The sequence below is a fragment of the Corvus moneduloides genome, chromosome Z (assembly GCF_009650955.1).
Source record: "Corvus moneduloides isolate bCorMon1 chromosome Z, bCorMon1.pri, whole genome shotgun sequence".
Lineage (NCBI taxonomy): Eukaryota > Metazoa > Chordata > Aves > Passeriformes > Corvidae > Corvus > Corvus moneduloides.
Genome location: NC_045511.1, coordinates 60,447,009 through 60,466,190, shown reverse-complemented (window position 1 = coordinate 60,466,190; position 19,182 = coordinate 60,447,009). Strand labels below are relative to the sequence as shown.

The following is a 19,182-nucleotide window of genomic DNA, read 5'->3' as shown; positions in this document are numbered from 1 at the left end:
TGCAACCACAAGGCTACCTTAGGAGCCTTATCTTATGTGGTGTGCTGACATCACAAGAGTAACTGAGAGTCTCTTACCAAAATGATAAACTTCTATTTAAACTAAGACAGAAGATATGGATTTAAACAGACAGTATAATCACCTTACAAAAGCAGTTGTCTCCAAAGACAGACTAGAATAAATTAGAATAAATTAAAATAAATTAGAATGTCACAGGAGACCATGATGATTTACAGCAATGTATCACCTTATATTGTGTACTGTAGTGATCCCAGCCAACAGGAATCCAGTGGCTCATGTGGACCCCAGTTTTGCCCTTGTAAATATGATCCAAATGAGCAAACCCACTCCTTGTTCAGTTATAAGACAAAGATTATACTTATACCCCGTTCTGTTGTAAACCAAGTTCTTCCCTGTGAGACACATAACAGCATAGCAGTACATCACCCCGCTCCTTCCAAGTAGAGGGTGAAATCCTGTCCTTGTTGACACCCATAGGGAATTTACCAGTGATTTCAGTAGATGCAGTTTGTGACGCCCCACACCAAGTGCCTGCATTTCTTTTATTTTATGCCCCAAATTTCCTCCTCAATGGAGGTTCTGTACCTGTCTCACATGTAAAACTGGGTGCAGACACACTACAATGACACTGAGGTCTGCTAGACACAGAAAAGAAACCTTTGAAGTGAAAACAATGTAAACTTGTTACTTCAGTAAGTCTAATTCTTATGGTTCCAAGATTTCACACGCTGCACATTAGATTTCAAATGCAATTGCAATCCATTTGTAGGTAAGCACATACCTGGTGTGATGTTTACAAATACAATTCTTCTTCAACAATCCTAGCTGTCTTTGAAGTGTAAATCAAGGTCCTCCTTTTGACAAGGGTTGTCATGGGAAATGGTACACTTGAATTTTTCTTTAAACTTCAGCATTTTTCATTAAGTGTGTTACTTTTGAAAACAGAGTTTATGAATAGCACTCTCATACTCTCCAAAATTCTATTGGAGGAATGTCTGTTATAAGAAGCCTTCACAAAACATCCATATTTGTTTTTCTTCCATGCAGTGAACAGTGAAGCAGTTAACCAAACTGGTATTTAAGTTATCACAGTTAGTTTGCAGCTTAAGATAATAATAATCCTAAAAAACACATCATCATTGTCTCAGAGTTATTGCTTCAGAATATCTTCAGATTGACGCAGATAGTGCTGCACCAGTTTATATTCAATTCACACTTCTATGGTTATCTTTGGAAGCACAAAACTAAAAGCTTCTGAAATAAAAGTCTAGACAGCAGCAATTGATAGCAGTACAAGCTCATGAACATTGGCTCTCTTGAATGTCCCAAATCCTCTGAGATGCTTTAAGTTTTCAGTTCTAAAAGGGAAACCTTCTGATCAGAAACACACCCTTCATAGCCTTATTGAAAACTGGCAGCTAGAAAGAACTTCTGTGACCCATTCTCCTTTTTACAGTTCTATCAAACAATGTTTTAGCATGGAAACTGCGTATTTATTTGGACAGTATCCACTTGAATTACAAGTGCAAATTCTTACAGTACATCTTTAACACAAATTAATTTTGTCCTTATACAAAACAAGTTCTACATTCTAGTTCCAGCTTCCCAGAAGAGATTCTTATGGACAAGTGCATTGCAGGCGAAGAATCAACTGTTACCACCAAATAGGGCATCAATATGTCTGTGTGATGGGTTCACAAAGGTCATGCCTGAGGCACAAACCTCAAGCAAATGTCATAGAGGTAGCTGTGTTAGATAAACAAGCTGTGCATTGGAAAAATTGTGAGGAAAAGAAGCAAACACAACAAAGGTCTAGGAAATTTAGCCCTTATTTATGCAGGTATACATTTTTCTACTGTTGGATTGGACGCTAATTTGATTTTCAGATGTTACAATTTTCAGCTTTTTTAATTCCACACCATCTTGAACTGCCACAGTTTAATTCATTTATGTGCCCAAAGCCAAAGACAAGTTGTATTTGCTGTCACAGCTGTAACATAACTCAGAATGTCAGGCTGTTGTTATCTGACGGTGTGCACTGTGCACAGTTTATCTTAATCCTCAGGTCTGAAGTCTGAACAGAAACCTGTAACAGATAGGAATATGGACTTTCTTAAAGTCAGGATTCACTGCACCTCTTTTCCCTGATAGGATTTTCTAACATATTTGTAATCAGTTATTGAACAACCTCCTTTCAGACTCCTGCCCAAATATCGGCATATTTAACCTTAGTTAGTCAATTACAATTCAGGACAGAGTTTTGTCATATAGTTCACTACTTTTAGTGTTACAAAAATATTCCCGATGCTATAATGAAATAGAAACTACTAACATCTACAGATGAGCTATCCAAACATAACAGAAGTTTGACACATCTATTAAAAAATTCACGTCAATTATTTATTGCTTAAATTATCAAATATATTTGACGTTCACATACGAACTTTATTTTTTCCTTACAAAATAATAGTAATTGTACTTCTGAATTCCAAATAAAATAAATCCAGTTTCCTTTGGAATCTTAAGTATAAATCATCTTCAAACAAATAATTTTAAAAGGCCAGAAATCATATTAATCTGTGCATGTCCTAGATATAGTGGCATATGATACTCTGTTAGGTGTTTCAGAAAGAAGTTTCATGGATTAACAAAAAATCATGTTACTGCAGCTAACCACTACACTTGGAGAATAATATATTTGCATCTTCAAACACAGGTTTTTAATAGAAGTTCTGTGTTTCACAGTATTAACATATCATAGCCAGGTGATCAAGCAATGAATGCAGTTTAGTCAAACTGGATACCATGCATTTGGAAATACTGTTACCCATCCTCTCAACAATTCCAGTTGCTTGAAATGGTGATGTTCCAATACTGTGGTGAACAATATCACTGTAAAACCCTACAGCAATGTAGTTTTGAGAAGGCTGATTGAATTAATTTTGTTGACGAAATTATAGGAGATCCAGTTCTGGGTATTTTGGTCCCCTGCTCCCGTAACAAATACCTTACATTATAAATTGTCTATTAGACACGTCTGTGAACCTGGAGATCATAGCTGATAGGTTCTGTCTTTGAGCCCACGTCATTGTGCTTGTGGTGCCCACAGAGAGTGATGAATATTTTAGAAAAACTAAAACTGAAAGATATCAGAAATATCTTTCATTTTTCTAACTTTCCCCCTCTCCTTTTTATCTAGAGCACCCTATTGCTCCATCATCTGTAAAAATAGAATGGCTATATTATTCTCCCACCAGACACAGCTCAATGGTACAGCAGGCAGTTTCATGAAATGTGTGAAACACATATTTATTTATTTTAACACATATTTAATTTATTGAGGATAAGTCTGACTAATAATGATGTTTTTGAGATTTTGCTAAACATAAGGGAATGGCATTACTAGAGGACCACCAGTGAGACTGTAGAAAATACTGTAGGGCAGTTTGAACCTGGTGGGTGCCATAAAGCATTTGCTTCACACAAAGCAAGGCTACACAGGTTCCCTTTCTGCTATTGAATATTATGGCAGCAACAGAAATGCACTTCAGCCTCTTTTAGTGTCCCTTACCACTTTTCACAGCAATGAATCTCCCTAGTTTCCATATTAAGAGTCAGAGTAACTCATTGTGACAGCACAGCTTATACAGACCTCACTCTGAAATGCCAGACCAAAGCTTCATGTGGTATGGCACACAGCTACCTGTCTGTTTGAAACATTAGTTTTAGAAAAATACGTGCTGTTTCCTGCTCTTGACTGACAACATCTCTTCTGTACTATTCTCTATGAGAAATCAAGGTGTTGGCTTCAATCTAGAAAGGCCTTCATTCATTTGATGAACTGATGTATGAATTTTTCTCTTGATCTAATGCTGCTGAAATTGAGGCAACTGCAATTTCAGCAATACACGTTCAGACATGGATATAATAAGAGAGTCAAGAATCCTACAGCCTGAATCACAACTTCACCTGTGAGCTCACAATACCAGTTGTTTGTCAACAGGTCGAGCAAAAGGAAAAACACAGCTTTTCTTGTATATTTGCCTTAACTACAGTGTAAGTTTGTGTGACAGAAGCATGGGAAAGGAATTCTCTTTGTAGGTAAATGTTCAAAAATATCTTCATGTTACATAGCATTTCATGCACTCTGGAGACTTATGCATTTAGAGCAGACTAGATAGAAAATAATAATTTACAACTGCAGTTAAATCTTAAAACACCTTGTCAGTAGATAGTTTTAAGCTAGGACTCTCTCATTCTTTGCCTCCCAATCACAACCAAAAACTGCACATTGCCTTATTTAATCTTCAGTAATTTCTTAAAAATTACAAGGAAGGACTTGCCCAAGAAACTGAAAACTATTAAATGTCAACAAATAAAAAGAGGTGCTAGCTATACCAAAGAAACCACATGCACACAATTTTGCTTTTTTTGGCTTATTCTGCTAGTACTTTCCCAAGAACCAACAGGAAACACTTTGACAGGCCCAAAGAGAGCCTCACAAGATTCCCTCCTCAACACTAAATGACTGTAGTTATGGTATTGAAGAATGTAAGACAAAGAGTCTTCCTGGTATTCCTGAAGAATGTGCCTTTCATTGAACAAAAGGATCAATATCCCAATCAATTACAGGAAGAAAATAAGTGGCCTCATCAGCTTCCAGACACAGCTATTCTCAAGCACCTCAGATATTTCTGTCTTCAGGCAAAGATAAAACCAACAAAAAGATAAAGCTGCAAACTAGCCCACACTGCAATAAATTATGTTTTATCAGATCCAGGAATTTTAGTCAAATATACAGTCAAATATGCTGCAAATATGGAGTAGTTCACTCAGCCTGTAGTATATAACACATGTGAGCCATTGCTTGTAAGAAGAAAGCAGTCCAATACTTAACTCCCATTAGGTTTAGTTAGTTTCACCATATTATGAAAACTTCATGTATCATCAAAAATATCACAACATTTGAGCTAAGGTTATAGGTAAACAGTATAGTCAAAGAGCTTGGAAGATTGTCTACTTCTGTTTGCTTGGTTCAGTCAGAAAAAAAAAATCTCACTGATACCAGGATGTTCATCAGCAGGATTCACCTCAACTGTTTTGTTTGCCTTACTACCATTTCCTTCATCACACTTGCTGATACTTTTTCTGTGATTCACCACACCTTGACCAGGAAATTATTCCATTTAACTCAAAGGTGAATTAAGTTTGGAGATTTTGGTTTTGATTTCAGCCACACCAGTGATGTTGTGCTTGATGATTTGTTCAGGCTCATTGAAAGTCTTATTTTGATACTGTATATGATTCATACAGTTCTGAGTAATAATGCATTTCATATGTGTGCACGTGTGTGTGTGTGTGTACTTGTGTACACAGACACAAAAGAGGTAATATTTTCTAGGATTAAAGGATGCACCCATCTGGAATAATTCAAAAAGGAAATACATGCTGGAAATTTGTGGTAGCTTTGAAAACCTTGACATACTCTAGGTGGATGAACACCATAGGTGGGTTAGACACATATCAATCAATTACTTTTTGCTGAAACTTGCATTGAATAATCAGTATCAATCGGAGATGCCTGCACCCCATCATAATACAGATACATACTCACACACACAATCTCAACCAGTAACGTGAGTACATAGCTAAGAGGAAAAGCACTGAAATAAGCATAGTGAAAAGGGCTCAACTGAAATTCTAAATCAGTGGAAAGTGCACCCGTTCTCAAAACCCTGGGAACTCATCAGACTACTAGCTTGAGGCAAGTCCAGCTTTATATCTAACAAGGTCCATTTCTGTTCAGTACATTTGTTTGTTTATTCTCCATATTGAGCAGGGGATAAAAAGCAGATATTCATGAAAAGCTCTCTTTTGTTTAGGATCATCCATTGTTGAACCATTTTTCACTGCAGCCAAAGGGCCTGCTTGAACTTCCTGACTGTTCATCACACATAATTTGGACTATTTAACATTACGTCAAGAAAATTGCCCAGTGCTTCCCATCATGGAAACCTATGAGAGCTCTATATCCTTGAACTAATTTTACTTGAAGTATTCCATTGAATAGCATGACTGTCTCACTATAATCAGTGCAGCAGTAATGTAATTAATCTCAAAATTGCTGTGGGGAGTACAAGGCATCTCAGTTGCTTGTCGTAACAATCTAAATTAGCGTATTACTGAAAGATGTTCAGGAGGAACAGTTCATTTTAGGTAAATGCTGTCAGGGTATACATCCTTTCTACAGCTAAATTAAAACTATCATCATAGTTCTCCTTTAGAAATCCAAATGAGTATGTTTTGAGGTGGGAAAGTATAATTAAATTTGATGTGCTATTCCTACAGATGCAGTTTTGCATTTTATAATAATTAACTTTGTTTGAATAAAAATTCATGTTTTATTTAGGAAAGAAAAACTGGTTTGGCTCAAAGCATGCCATTGTATCAGAACAATTCCCTTTTGTCACTGAAACTTCACAGACAGTTGCTTCTTCTTTTCCTAAGCAAAAAATTAATCCTGCTGTTTTACTTTACACAGCCAAACTTTTAACTATTCTATTCAGAGATATTTTGACTAGGCATGAAACTACTCCAACTTACAGCAAATCTCAGGGAAGAACATTAAAGAATTATATTTTTAAAAGATTCCACTAATAATAGTGATTAATGATAATAAATTATGGTGAATAGCTGATGCAGATGACTGAAATTGCATAGTTGGTGTTATTTACCCCATCCCTTCTTGTCAGGAGCTAAATCAAATGTCAAATGAAATTTTAAAAAATTACCCTAATAAAAAGGTTATGAAAAGTGATGAAAGTAGTAAATTTTGGCTAGTTAAGTCTGTTATTCCCTATTAAATATACAAGAATATGAAGTGTTCTCAGTTTGCTACTATGCTGAAAAAAAATCAGCAGAGTAAAATTTTATCTTTTAAGGTCAAAAGATTATTTCTTCAACCAGAGGTAAGGAAAAAGAGTTGGGCAAAAAGTTGAAAGCATAGCTCCTGCTCAGTGAATATACTCCCCAATGTTAAAATCGTAAGACAGCACATTTTTCAACTGAAAGAAAGTCAGATACTTCATTTAGATGCTGTAGTTTTTTTCAGTAATGATCCAAAGCAGAACGTGGAACAATCCAGAGAGATTATCACCTAATCTGCTCTTTAACATATATAAGAAATCAAAATGTACGTAAAACAAGCACTGAATAATTAAAGAAATGCATAACAGTAAGGGCCTGATTTAATTTGCATAATTTTTCCCTTAATAGTGCCTAATTAAGACATCAGTTTAAAAAAAAAAATCCAACAGAACTCTGAGATTTTCCGCTCTGAATTAACGCTAAGGACTTTTAATGGGTGTCTTAATTAGACTTTGTTATTCATGGAAATTTTACACAAATTAAAATCAGGTCCTGCATGCAACATTCCCAGCTGAGTCTCAGAAAAAATGCTATACAGGATTGAAAGACTTTTAATCCATGTGCAGATAGCAATTTGTATTCTAAAGTCAACACACTCCATGTTCACTTTTTGGTTTAATTTTCAGTAATACTGTAACGAACAAAACCCACATAGCTAGGATTTGTCTCTTCAAAGAAAATTTTTATTTTATGGAACCACTTTTTTTCCTTTTTTTTCTTAATTAAATACAGAGAAGTCATGAAGTTGGACCAGGGATTTAGCCCATGGGGACAATAGCCATGATGACCTTCTGCACAGTCCAAAGGGTAACGTATCTGTTATTCAACAGAGAAAGTTTGATTCAGTCTCAAGTTCCTTTGCTGCTGTGTCCAAAATGAATGCTGCAAGGCCTGTCATTATGAGTGAAAAAAAAGAAAACAAACGAAGCCCAAAACAAAATGCTGTCATAGCAACCCCTTCATCCCTGTTAAGGAAGTCCTTCCAAAGGAACCTAACTCTTAGGAGAAGAAAAACCTGACCACTGCCTCTTCAGTTTACATACCCAAGGCTCTTACAAAAAAACATGCTAAAACAGAAGCACCAGGGCTCCACAAGAGCCTTTCAGACAAGGCATCAAAAAAATAACAACCTGAGCAGCAAAGATTACATTACACTGACACTGGACATATTCCAGATATTGACAGACCAAGTCTCAACTGCAGTTTATCCTGTAGTGCAGATCACACGGTAATGCTGTGTGCTGATGCTATCATGGAAAGCAGTTCTGCACACAGTCCTTCACAAATTACTTCACTAATGAAAAACATGCTAATTTCCAATATCAGACACAACTTTGAACTGGTGCAGTTGCCAGGAACGCATCTGCTACAGGATGTTCTCTACAAAAGGAAGAAAAAAAGAATTTGTATGGCTGTGCTGTGCTCACTATGCAAAGAAATATCAGTGCCTATGGAACAGGGCAAGTACTAACTTGCCAGAGTTTATTTTCATTGCCAGTCTATAAATATACCTGTATGTCCATGTATGGACATATGTATGTATGTACACCCTCCTTCCTGCATCCTGCAGTGGGAGCTTTGCCTCTGGTGGCCCAACCTGCAGGAGGAGTGCAGGACCAGGACCTGCCCTCTTGCTGCTGCCAGGTCATTCAATAAAGTATTTTTCTTATGCTTGACAGAGGAAAAGTAAGTAAATATGATTAACCTGTACCCTTTATTCAACCATGATGAACAGGATAAGTTGTATCACATATATTGCAGCTCCCACATTTCTCTAAGACCAGAACTGGCGAGGTACCAGGCTAGATGCTCTAGAAGACACACATTCCTCACAGGACTTGTTTTGGAGGGGTCACATAATTTTACAGTACCTGGCTAGTCTGCGGGCTGGACGGGTCGTAAGAAGGTACATAATTCTTCAGAGTATCCTGAGGATTCAGGTGGGGAGGATATCTGATCGTTGGATGAGAGAAGTAGCTAGATGGGGCAGGAGGGAGAATAGCTTGTGCTGGAAATGGCAAAGGTGAAGGTGGAGGTGGAGTTCTAGTTGAGATGACTGGAGAAGATAAAATAAAATTAAAATTACTTCACATCTTGTTTCTTCTAAAATTCTTCACCTCTGTGTTACAGCAAGAAAAGTAAAAAGTCAGTTATAAGTCAATGGATTGCACTCCTGTGCTATGGCATTTTAACAGAAAAATTTACAGGTCCTGCCCTCAGATTATCCCAGGAAATGGAAAGAGCAACTTTTTCAAAATCATAAATATTTTATCTTGTTTTGGTTTTGTGGGTAATGCCATTATAGTTTTTTTCTTTTTTTTTTTTTAACAGGAGTCATTCTCCAGCATAAAATATATTCCAATTATACAATTTTCCCATCTGAAGCCCAAAAAAAACAAATCTAATAAAGCCCCCACTTTTATTTACAGCACTCAAAGACTGAGGAAAATCACTAAGCCCCAAGAAACAGGGATTCCTCACTGCATTGCACTCTTCCTGCCTCATCTGGGGACAGGGCAATATCTGCTCACCAATATTGCTGCAAATATTTGCTGACCTTTATGAAAATGATAATGAACATTCAACTTCAGGGCCTGAGAAACCAATCCATCCAATAAAAATATCTACCCTACCCATTTTTATTCTTTTCACTCTCTTTTATTTCCCTGCAAACATACACTTCTCTATCTAAAGACTGTGTGCAATATCTAAACAACTGACATTGTTTTCACAGTGCAACGAAGGTACAGCTTGTCTTTCTGCTGCCCAGCAGCTGTCAGTCTGGAAGTGTAGAGCTTTCTTCTATCACACTGCACAAGAAGACACTTTCCATCCTTACTACACAGCTAGAGAGCACATTCTTGGTGTATTAAAAAAAGAGGTACTTAGTTCAATGGAAATGGAGAGGAGACAAGGAGTTCCCATTTTCATTAGTGGAAAAATACAAAATCAGGTCTGTAAAGCAAGGTCTTTTATAAACTCTTCCAACAGTTGTCTACAGTATCAGCATGAGCGCACCAGCACTGCTCTTATGGACCAAATTTCACATCTCTGGGTTTCCTCAGCTTAATTTTTAAAGGACAAGTCCTTTTTTGGGCATTGCTCATTGGCATAATAGATCAGGCTACAAAGATAAAAATGGGGTTTCCCAGCAAGTAAACAGTTCAGCCACAGGTTAGGTTATGATTGTCACTCTAGTATGAATATTTAAAAACTATACTCTAAATTAAAGATATACACATAAGTATAGGATCTTTTTTTTCTTTTTTTGGTGGCAGGTTCATTTTAATAACGCCCCCACCAAGCTCAGTTTAAACCTAAAATAGTAGTTACTGCTCTGGCATGTCAGACGTTTGCAAAACAAACACAAATGAAGAAAAACCTATCCCTTCCGTTTCATTCATCATCTCCGATGTGCTTGAGTATCTGTTGCTAGTGGAAACCTCATAGAGACCAGAATGAATCCAAGACCATTTTTTAATACAAAATATGTGGACTTTAAGGGGAAAATAGTCTTTACCATTAATTTAAAGGGAGGCACTTGAAATCATGGAGGAAAAATAAAACAGAAACTCCTCAAAGCAAAACTGCATGTGAAAAAGAAGTTTTCAAATCTGTTTTACTCATCTAGACAGTCAGTTCCGCTCAAGAAATTAAAACTTTTGCATGCAGTTTATAAGGAGATCTGATGAGATGCTGAGGGGATGCTTCTGAGGACTCTGTCCTCATCTGAAAGACCAGGGTAAGTCTTACCTCTAAAACCAAACAGGGCCTGGTGCTGGAATTTCCCTGTCATTACTGATAAACCCTCAAAACAACATGCATTCTGTCATATTCCAGTATCTCCTCCTCACTTCAAGTGAGCTTTTACTATGGATTTACTAATGATTTCAGAAAACAGGTGTTGAAAAATACTTAATGAGCAGTCTACATCTTTAGATTCAGCACTCAAAAGAAGCACTGCTACTTATTTCATTGTGTCTCATGGTGAACATGGTGGGGACTTCTCTTGTGTATAATCCTGCTGATTCTGGTATCCAAATAAAATATAGTAATAGCAACAATAATTAAAAAAGGGATTTAGGTGAAAGGACAAAATACAGGGAGGATTTTTCTTCTGTCAGTTTCTTCATTCGTTGTTCAGTTTATTTTATTCCCTGGTTAATCCTAAATCCTGTTTAGTGACTTCCAGCAGTCAGATTACCTGAACAGTTAAATGAACACTTCTGCAAGGATATCCCAACCTTTTCCATTTTTATTCTCACCAGTATTATAAATTGGATTAGGTCTCTAAGAAAGTCTGAAAAAATGCATCACAATCTGATTACAGGAAAGGAGAACAGAACAAATGAACAGGGAGGTTTTTATTTCCTCCTCCATAACCCTCACCACTGTGTGCAACTCCTGGGATTCCTGGGTGGTGATGTTGGGGAAAAGTGCTCAGTCTTGATGAAGAATCCTGGGGAGAAGTAGGACTAAACAAAGGCTTTTCAGGTTTCTTCATTGTAGGAGAAGACATATCTACAATAGAAAAACAATGTAACAGTGACATTAGCTGAGAAGCCTGTCTCATGACACATCATTTTATGGACTGAAGATATTTCTTTTTACTGCTCTTGCACAAATATTGATGTATGATGATCCAGCTCACCTATGATGAATAAGCTAATTTTTAATCACTTCTTTCAAACTTGAGAATTAAAAAGAATGTCCTAACAGGTCCTTGTCCTGCAAAACAGAAACTACATTCCTTTCATACCAGAAAAGTCAAACAGTGGAGAAATTTGTCTTTAGAACTTCCTTAGATTCTTTTCACCTCCACAGAATGTTACCAAATCATCTGCTCCTTCAACAGCCACTTAATTTTTATTGCATTTTTTTAATGGAACACCTACACTCAGGTGTGTAGGGTAACTGCCATACACACGCTGGTTTATGGTATTTATTATTTTATTACTTCAAAACCTATCCCTTGCTCTTCCCAAAACCGTAGTGAAAAAACATAACCTCCGTAAGAACAAAGGACACTTCAACTTGTCTATCTCATATTTTCTGTGTCTCAGGAAGGGTCTTGTCACTTCTTCCTTCAAGTTTCCCTACCAATAAAACTTCTCTTTAGAGCTCACTAAGTGAAGTAGGGACAAATGTACAATTTCTACCAAGCTTACTGATATTTCACAGAGCAAAAACACTAGATTTTTTCTGAAAGTTTAAATTAATTGACCAGCATTTTTTGGACTTCACACAAAAGTATTTCAAATGTAATTACAATTGTTTTATAGGACAGACATCAATATTGCAACCATTTCAAGTTCCATTTCAAGTCAATGATACTAATTCATGTTCAAAGCAAAGGTCATTTCTTAAGCACTTTACTGGACAAGGCCGTCATTGCAGCTGACTTTCTTACATGGACCATGTTATTTTTAAAGGGATTTTTGACCCTTTTAATATTGGCACACTCTATTCTGCTAAGACAGGCCTGCAAAATGTGAATGTCTTATTGGGACAAAATTGGACTAATGCTTTCTGAACTGGCTATAGTCTGAGTGTGTTTTCACCATGAAAAGCATACTTAGAGCACGACACATGAAACTGAGAGTCCACTTGTTTACTCTGCCCCATCCTGCTGTCCAGCCCTGCACAGGCACTGGCACCAGACCCAGAGCAAACTCTGCCTGTGACACTCCACCATCCCCCTGCAATTCTCACCCTCCATTTTGATCCTGAGTACTGAGGCTGATGAGTGCCTGAATACCCTGAAAATTTCACATCTTCAACAATGCTGCTGAAAAAGGATTTATTTGATTTAAAGTTTTGGGAAGAGATTCCAATCCTTATTACTTTGAGAATGAAAATAAAACAGACTTTTGGAAAAAAATCCTAAATACAGATGAAAAGCAGAAAGATGCCAAAAGCACTCGGACAAAGTCATTGAAAGGTCAAAATTAATCAGACACAGTGTCCTGTCCTGCCGAGAATGTTCTTCATATGTGAAATTCTCAGTGCTGTTCCAAATCACTATTGCCTGTATTCTCATAACTTTGGAGATACAGGACACAGGTGCCCAAATGAGTGGCATGTTATACATTTTAAAGCATCACATCAAAGTAAAAAGGGCTTATGCAAATAAAAATAGTTAGAACATCTCATCTTCCAACAAGGTAAATCTGCCTACATAGGAAGTCAGAAGAGCTGCTGTGAAGGATAGCATATGTAGCCTGTTCATCAGCAGCTTGCACAAATGGTGCTCCAGATGTATAGCTGTTCAAGACAGCCCAAGGCAACAATTTTGATCAATTCTAATGTGATAAAATGCTGCAGGGAAAGTGCAGAAACATGTTTACATCAGCCTTTAATTAAACTGTTGTTCACTTCCAAAGAATCTTAGGAAACACTAATGAGACATGAGTTTTGGCAAATTCATCATGAAAGCAAAGACCCTCTTCCTCAGTCTGAAGCAGCTTGCCATCCAGGCAGTTCCTGGATGAATGTCATCTTGGCACAGCACTTGGCAAGCCCCCTGTTAGGAGAACTCAGCTGGAATCCAACAGTGACCCAGGGCAAGTTTAAACATCCACCTGCCTGTTTCTGCACACCTGACCTGCTTTCTTGGTCACCACCGCAGCATAGCATCTTTCCTTTCTTGCTCATGAGAGATGCTTATGAGCAGAGCTAGAAGAATCCATAAACAAATATTAAATATCTTTTAATCTTTTAATTCTTGAGCTGTTCTTGTTAATATATTTTGTACTGCTTGGTTTCACAAGTCTTTCTTTACAAGGTACACTCTCGAAAACAATAATCTGTAAATATTTATTTACAACTCACTAGTGTAGAATTGCCTTCAGAGAAAGTAAGATAAACCCATATTCAACTTACGGTATATATCACCACAGTGAAGGACAAAAACTATGGAGTCCATAGCACCCCTGTTAAGCTATCAGTCATCCTTCCTTCCATGCTACACTTTTAAATGAACTGTTCTTTTTCAGAGGTGGTACTTGGGATTATTTCTGGCAGCAGGAAACACTACATACATCATATCCAGTTTAGGCTTACTCTTCACTGCTTCCACCTCCTCTGGCAGGTACACTTTCACATGTGCTTGTGTGAAGCACATGTGAAAACTTAGGTAAAATTTTGAATTCATATTGGATAGCTTTATAATGACAAAAAATCATGACAAATCCCACTGTGCTCAGGAGAATTTGTTTTGCTTTACACCTGTACATGTGAAGAAGGAGTAGAGCCTCTTCGCACAGGCAGAGCCAGTACCACCAATTTTATGATGAGCTCCATCATATTTCCTTTAACGTTACGAGCATTATGTATTTCTCAATTGTGCATTTAAATAAGGCACCTAACACTGAATACTGACAAGTGAGTGACTTTAAACCACAACCACCTCTCACTTATTGAAAAAAGGCTTAGTTATATCTGCCCTAAAGACTTGGCACCAGGGCTGGATGGAAACTGAGAATCCTGAAAATCAAAACATTTTAATACATTTATCTTCTCCACAAAAAGAAGAAAAGGAATGGAGACACATTTTTATATGGATATGTGAATAAATAGGAGAGAAAGAGAGATGTGCCTGAACAGCTGGGTGTCTGAGATACTTGATGTTTGTAACAGAGAAAGACTGGCTAAGAGTCCCTGTTCTGTATCAGACAGAGATGAGTCTTTGCAACTAGCACTTCCCTTTTACAAATCTCTGCCCTAATCCTTGACGTGTTGGTGTCTGATTCCACTTCACTGTAAGTTTTATCTTGGACAGGAGACAAGGCCTCCTAAAAATGTATTTACTTCCATGAAAAATTTAATTCTGGTAATCGAACTTCTCCAGAATGAAAATCAACAAAATAAAACGAAACAAACAAGTCGTGGTCAATTTTGTGCTATGAATTTCAGAGACGCTTAGCAATTCTCAAGGTGAAGGCCTTTGTACTCACTTTTGAGAGAAACAACGGGGTCATGCAGCTGCATGCATACTGCTTAGCAACTGAGAGTGTTCTGAACTCTAGGACCAGTGTCAAGGTTTGGAAAGAGCTGCTCATTTCATGTTTAAAAGACTGATCTGTTTTACTTCACATTTTAAAAGCTCATTTCAGTTTTACTTTTACTTCTACATCAAGTGTGGAAAACCATTTTACATATGAAAATTTTGTACTACATTAGAATATTTCAGTGTATGAAGCTTTGATAACCTCCCATTTTCAAATCAGCCTACTTAGCGCCAATGTTATTTTCACAGGCACACCTCCGATATTACACAATCCAGTCTACCAGACTGTGACACCTGTTTTCCCATCAGGAACCATGCCCAAGGCTAATCAAACACTCTGTTGTGCTATTATGCCATTTCACAACAGATAAGCCATTTCAACGTATCATCATTTGAGATTTGTATTGAAAAACCTAGGAAGAGAAACCAGACTAGAATTTCTACCAATGTCATTTTCAGTATAGTAAGCTGTCAAGAAAAACACAAAAACAATACTGAAATTCAGAAAAGCTACAGCAAAATGAGTAAATTACTTGCAAGAGCAACTGAATTATTTCTTTTTTCGTTAGTCTTACAATGAATTACGCTTTTTATTTTGCATTGTTCTATAAGTATTAATATACATAAGAGAAGAAAGTGATACAAGAACTTCCATGCAACTGAAACACAAAAGCCAAAAACCCTTTAGTTGGAGCAGACATGTCATTCTTCTCTTCCTTACCCACATGAACTTGCAGAATACTGTCCTCCATTGCCAACAGTCACATTCTGTGGGCTGTGTTTACCTTGATGATTTCTTTTACTTCAGCAGAAAGGGGTTTGGACAAGAGACAGAAGGGTTTTACCTACCTGCCCTTATACCTCCCAGCATACTGGGGGAGGGGGAATATAGGGAGGCAGGGTGGAAAACCCAGATAAGTCCCTTTACAAATGAATGTAGGACACTTTGCTGATGTTTGTGACTAGCTCTATAAAGCTGGACTACTGGAATTCTCCATTGCATTACTGATTATCCTGCTGTTTATGGACAGAAAGCAAAACAACTCAGTACAGTTCCTGTTAAAATTATATGCATTAGCTTTTGGAAAGTATAATCTAGTGCATGGACATTTAAACTAAGGTAACTGGGAAATCTGCACACACATTTCCTAAAATTAATTTTTTAAAAAAATTTTCAATTTTCAAGGCCATTTATAAAGAGGGGATGACAAAAGCTGTGATGGTCAGATTAAAGCATTAATATTGAATATGTGGGCACCAAAACCATCCACATTCCAAAGTAATTTCAAAAAATGTCCAGCTGTAGGACAGGACATATAGACCTAATCCCATAACTGTTGTTTGACAGTATCATATGACATGTAAGTAATCAACTGCCATACTGAGGAGACTAAGTCTATGAAAATTTACATCTATTCCCACCAAGATTAGGCTGAAACTATGGCATGCTGTCCTGCAAAAACTGTGAGCAGCAGTTCTTCATTCTCATCCTTTAAACACACCTCACCACTCCTCATCACGAAGGACCAGTACAACTCCCAGGAAAGGTTTGTAATCAGCATGACTATGTTACCATATCTGTACTGTTTCCTGTGAGGAGAAAACATACCTTTTTTTCCCATGCATTGATCTTCTGGCATAAAGCTGGCCAACCTTCCTCACCTTTCCTCACCCTCATCTCATACCAGAAACACTGTCCTGCTGTGAGAGCCCCAAGATGCAAGTGCCATCATGCAGATCATTGGGATATGGTGTGCTGCTCTTGGAAGGAGATGAGAAGGTCTCCATCACCTTCACAGTGACCGACAGGGACCAGCTGCACCTCTGCAGCCTCTCCTGTCTCACATCTTCCTACGGCTGCACTCAGTTTATCCAACCACTTCTGTACCAACACAGCTGATCAGATGTCATATGGGAATTACTTGTGACTAACACAGAGCTCAGTGGGGTGACAACTTATTACAGGTAATATTTTACAGGACCTTATTGAGCAAACAACGTTTCCAGGAACACCAAAAAAAAAAAGCAAATCTTTTTTTTATGCTTCCTATTGCATCTCCAACTGTATTTGTCTTTCAGTTTATATTTCTAAACATTTTGTAACTCTTCATTCAGTCAGAATCTTAAGTGCTCATGGTCTGAAGGCACTGCAAGTAATGAGGCTGACTTTGGAAATAGAGATAAAAGGCATCAGACCAAAAATACTGGGTTGCTATAACAAATATATATACCATCATTAAAAAAGCCACATTAGGCTCCAAGAACTCTGCCCTGCCATAAAAACCCTTAAGCATCTCCAGTGTACTTCAGGTGCATTTTTGTACATCTTTACACTTCAGAAATAGACTGGGCCATTTTATAGTCTAAGAATCATTTTTAAGAGGTGTGATTCCTGTATATAGCTGTGATAGAAGAGCATTGTGGAAGACTGAGAAAATCTTCCTAAAAAACCAAACAAGTTATAAAGACTTTAGAGTACGTTTTAGTCATTTATTAAGTTATCCTACAGAAAGTCATCCAGACTTCAAGGAAAAATGTACAGCTGTAACATCCCCTTAATGCTGAGACTCCCAGGACCTTGGCCAGAAAATAAAATCAATACTGTAACCATAACTGCAAAAGTCACAACAGTATTTCCAGTTTCTAATGCAAGATTAAAGGGCTATTTGAGATAAATTAATGTGAAGGAATTTGTTGATTTGGAAGCATTCAGATTATGAAATCTCCTTTTTATTACTATTATAGTCTACACAGGCTACAGTTAAGGATAGTTTAACAGGTGTGCTACATTAATTGTTGATCCATCTGGGAAATGGTTTTGAATGGAGGTAAATCCTTCAGTCACACTGACATTTACTACTTTGCTCAAGTTTGATACAGATTGTATGAAAGCAGTAAAAAAGAGAACCTTTTCAAACATATCTATGTACACATCACAGAAACAAAGAATCTATGAATAAAGATAAAAGAGAAAGATACCCCCAAAATTACAATACCTGAGTTAAATTAATATTTTTCATCTGAAGGAAGTACCATTACTGGGAAAAAAAAAAGTTACTGCAGACATCTATGGTTCAGGAGGTACTAACACCTCTTCTTTCTGTAGATGAAGATATTCTGTACCACACAGGTTAAATTATGCAGACTTACACATACCCTACAAATTCTAATAAGAGATGATCAGTTTCAAAATACTAAATCTCTTATTCATCAAAATTGGAAGAGGAAAATTACCCACAGTAGCTCCTGGGACAAATCCTGAATTAAGACATTCATTTTATCACTAATTTCAATCAAATCAAACCATCCAGATAACAGGATGTTGCCATGATATAAAATTCATCACAGGATAAGTGCCGTGAATTCAAGAAAAATATTATTTTGCACTAATGTCATTCATTGATCTATATGGGAGACCTTGAGTGTATTCAACTCACTAATCACACTGAGGAAATATCAAGTGATAGGTCTTCCCACAAAATATTTTTCAAAACAAAAGACAAAGAACTTGTCATTAGATTTTTTACAGTGACTTTATTGAGCAAACAACAGTCATTTCCAGGAACACAAAAATAGCAAACCCTTTTTGTATGCTTCCTGTTGCATCTCCAACGCTACTTGTCTTTCTGTTTATATTTCTAAACATTTTGTTACTCTTCATTCAGTCAGAAACTTAAGTGCTCATGGTCTGAAGGAAAAGTCAGGTCGCTGCTCTGTCCAGAATAAAAACTTCCTCACCTGCTGTTCTGGATACTTGAAGGTACTTACAAACAAGTTGTTAATTTGTCTAAACCTATTCTAAACACTGAAGAACAGATAAAATCTTTGTTGCTTTATTTTTTGAAGAGAGCATAAACTTGACATCATTCTCAATAATGGAGGATGTAAATTTTCTTGAGGTAAAGCAACTTACTCATTATAAGGTAATGTTTTTGCTATTCTGTTCATGGATTTTTTTTTTTCTTTCTCTGTATTTTCATTAAGTAAGCATTTGGGAAATCCTTCAGCTATTTTTCTATACTTAGTGCCTTTCAAGCTTTAAACATCTTTCATATTTATGAAAACAATGTTTGATCTATTTCAGGCACCAGCAGCTTTTCTTGTAAAATTCCCACTACAGAAAACAAAAGTAAACCAAGTACCTATGGATCTTAGATTCAACCATCACAGCATTTAACATTATTTTTAACAGGGAGACAAAGTTCATTCATTGAACTCTACCAGCA

At 36.9% G+C, this 19,182-nt stretch overlaps 1 protein-coding gene across 13 annotated transcripts in view; it reads right to left on the bottom strand.

Annotated features, from left to right (window-relative positions):
* NFIB (nuclear factor I B) overlaps positions 1 to 19,182 on the bottom strand; it is a 266,491-nt gene that overhangs the window by 31,408 nt on the left and 215,901 nt on the right. For all 13 annotated transcript variants that reach the window (XM_032097262.1, XM_032097270.1, XM_032097264.1 and 10 more), the window contains 2 exons: positions 11,338 to 11,469; positions 8,820 to 9,004 (listed from right to left, as the gene is read on the bottom strand). In XM_032097262.1, coding sequence (XP_031953153.1) covers positions 8,820 to 9,004; positions 11,338 to 11,469 — 317 coding nt within the window. The remainder of the gene's footprint in view (positions 1 to 8,819; positions 9,005 to 11,337; positions 11,470 to 19,182) is intronic.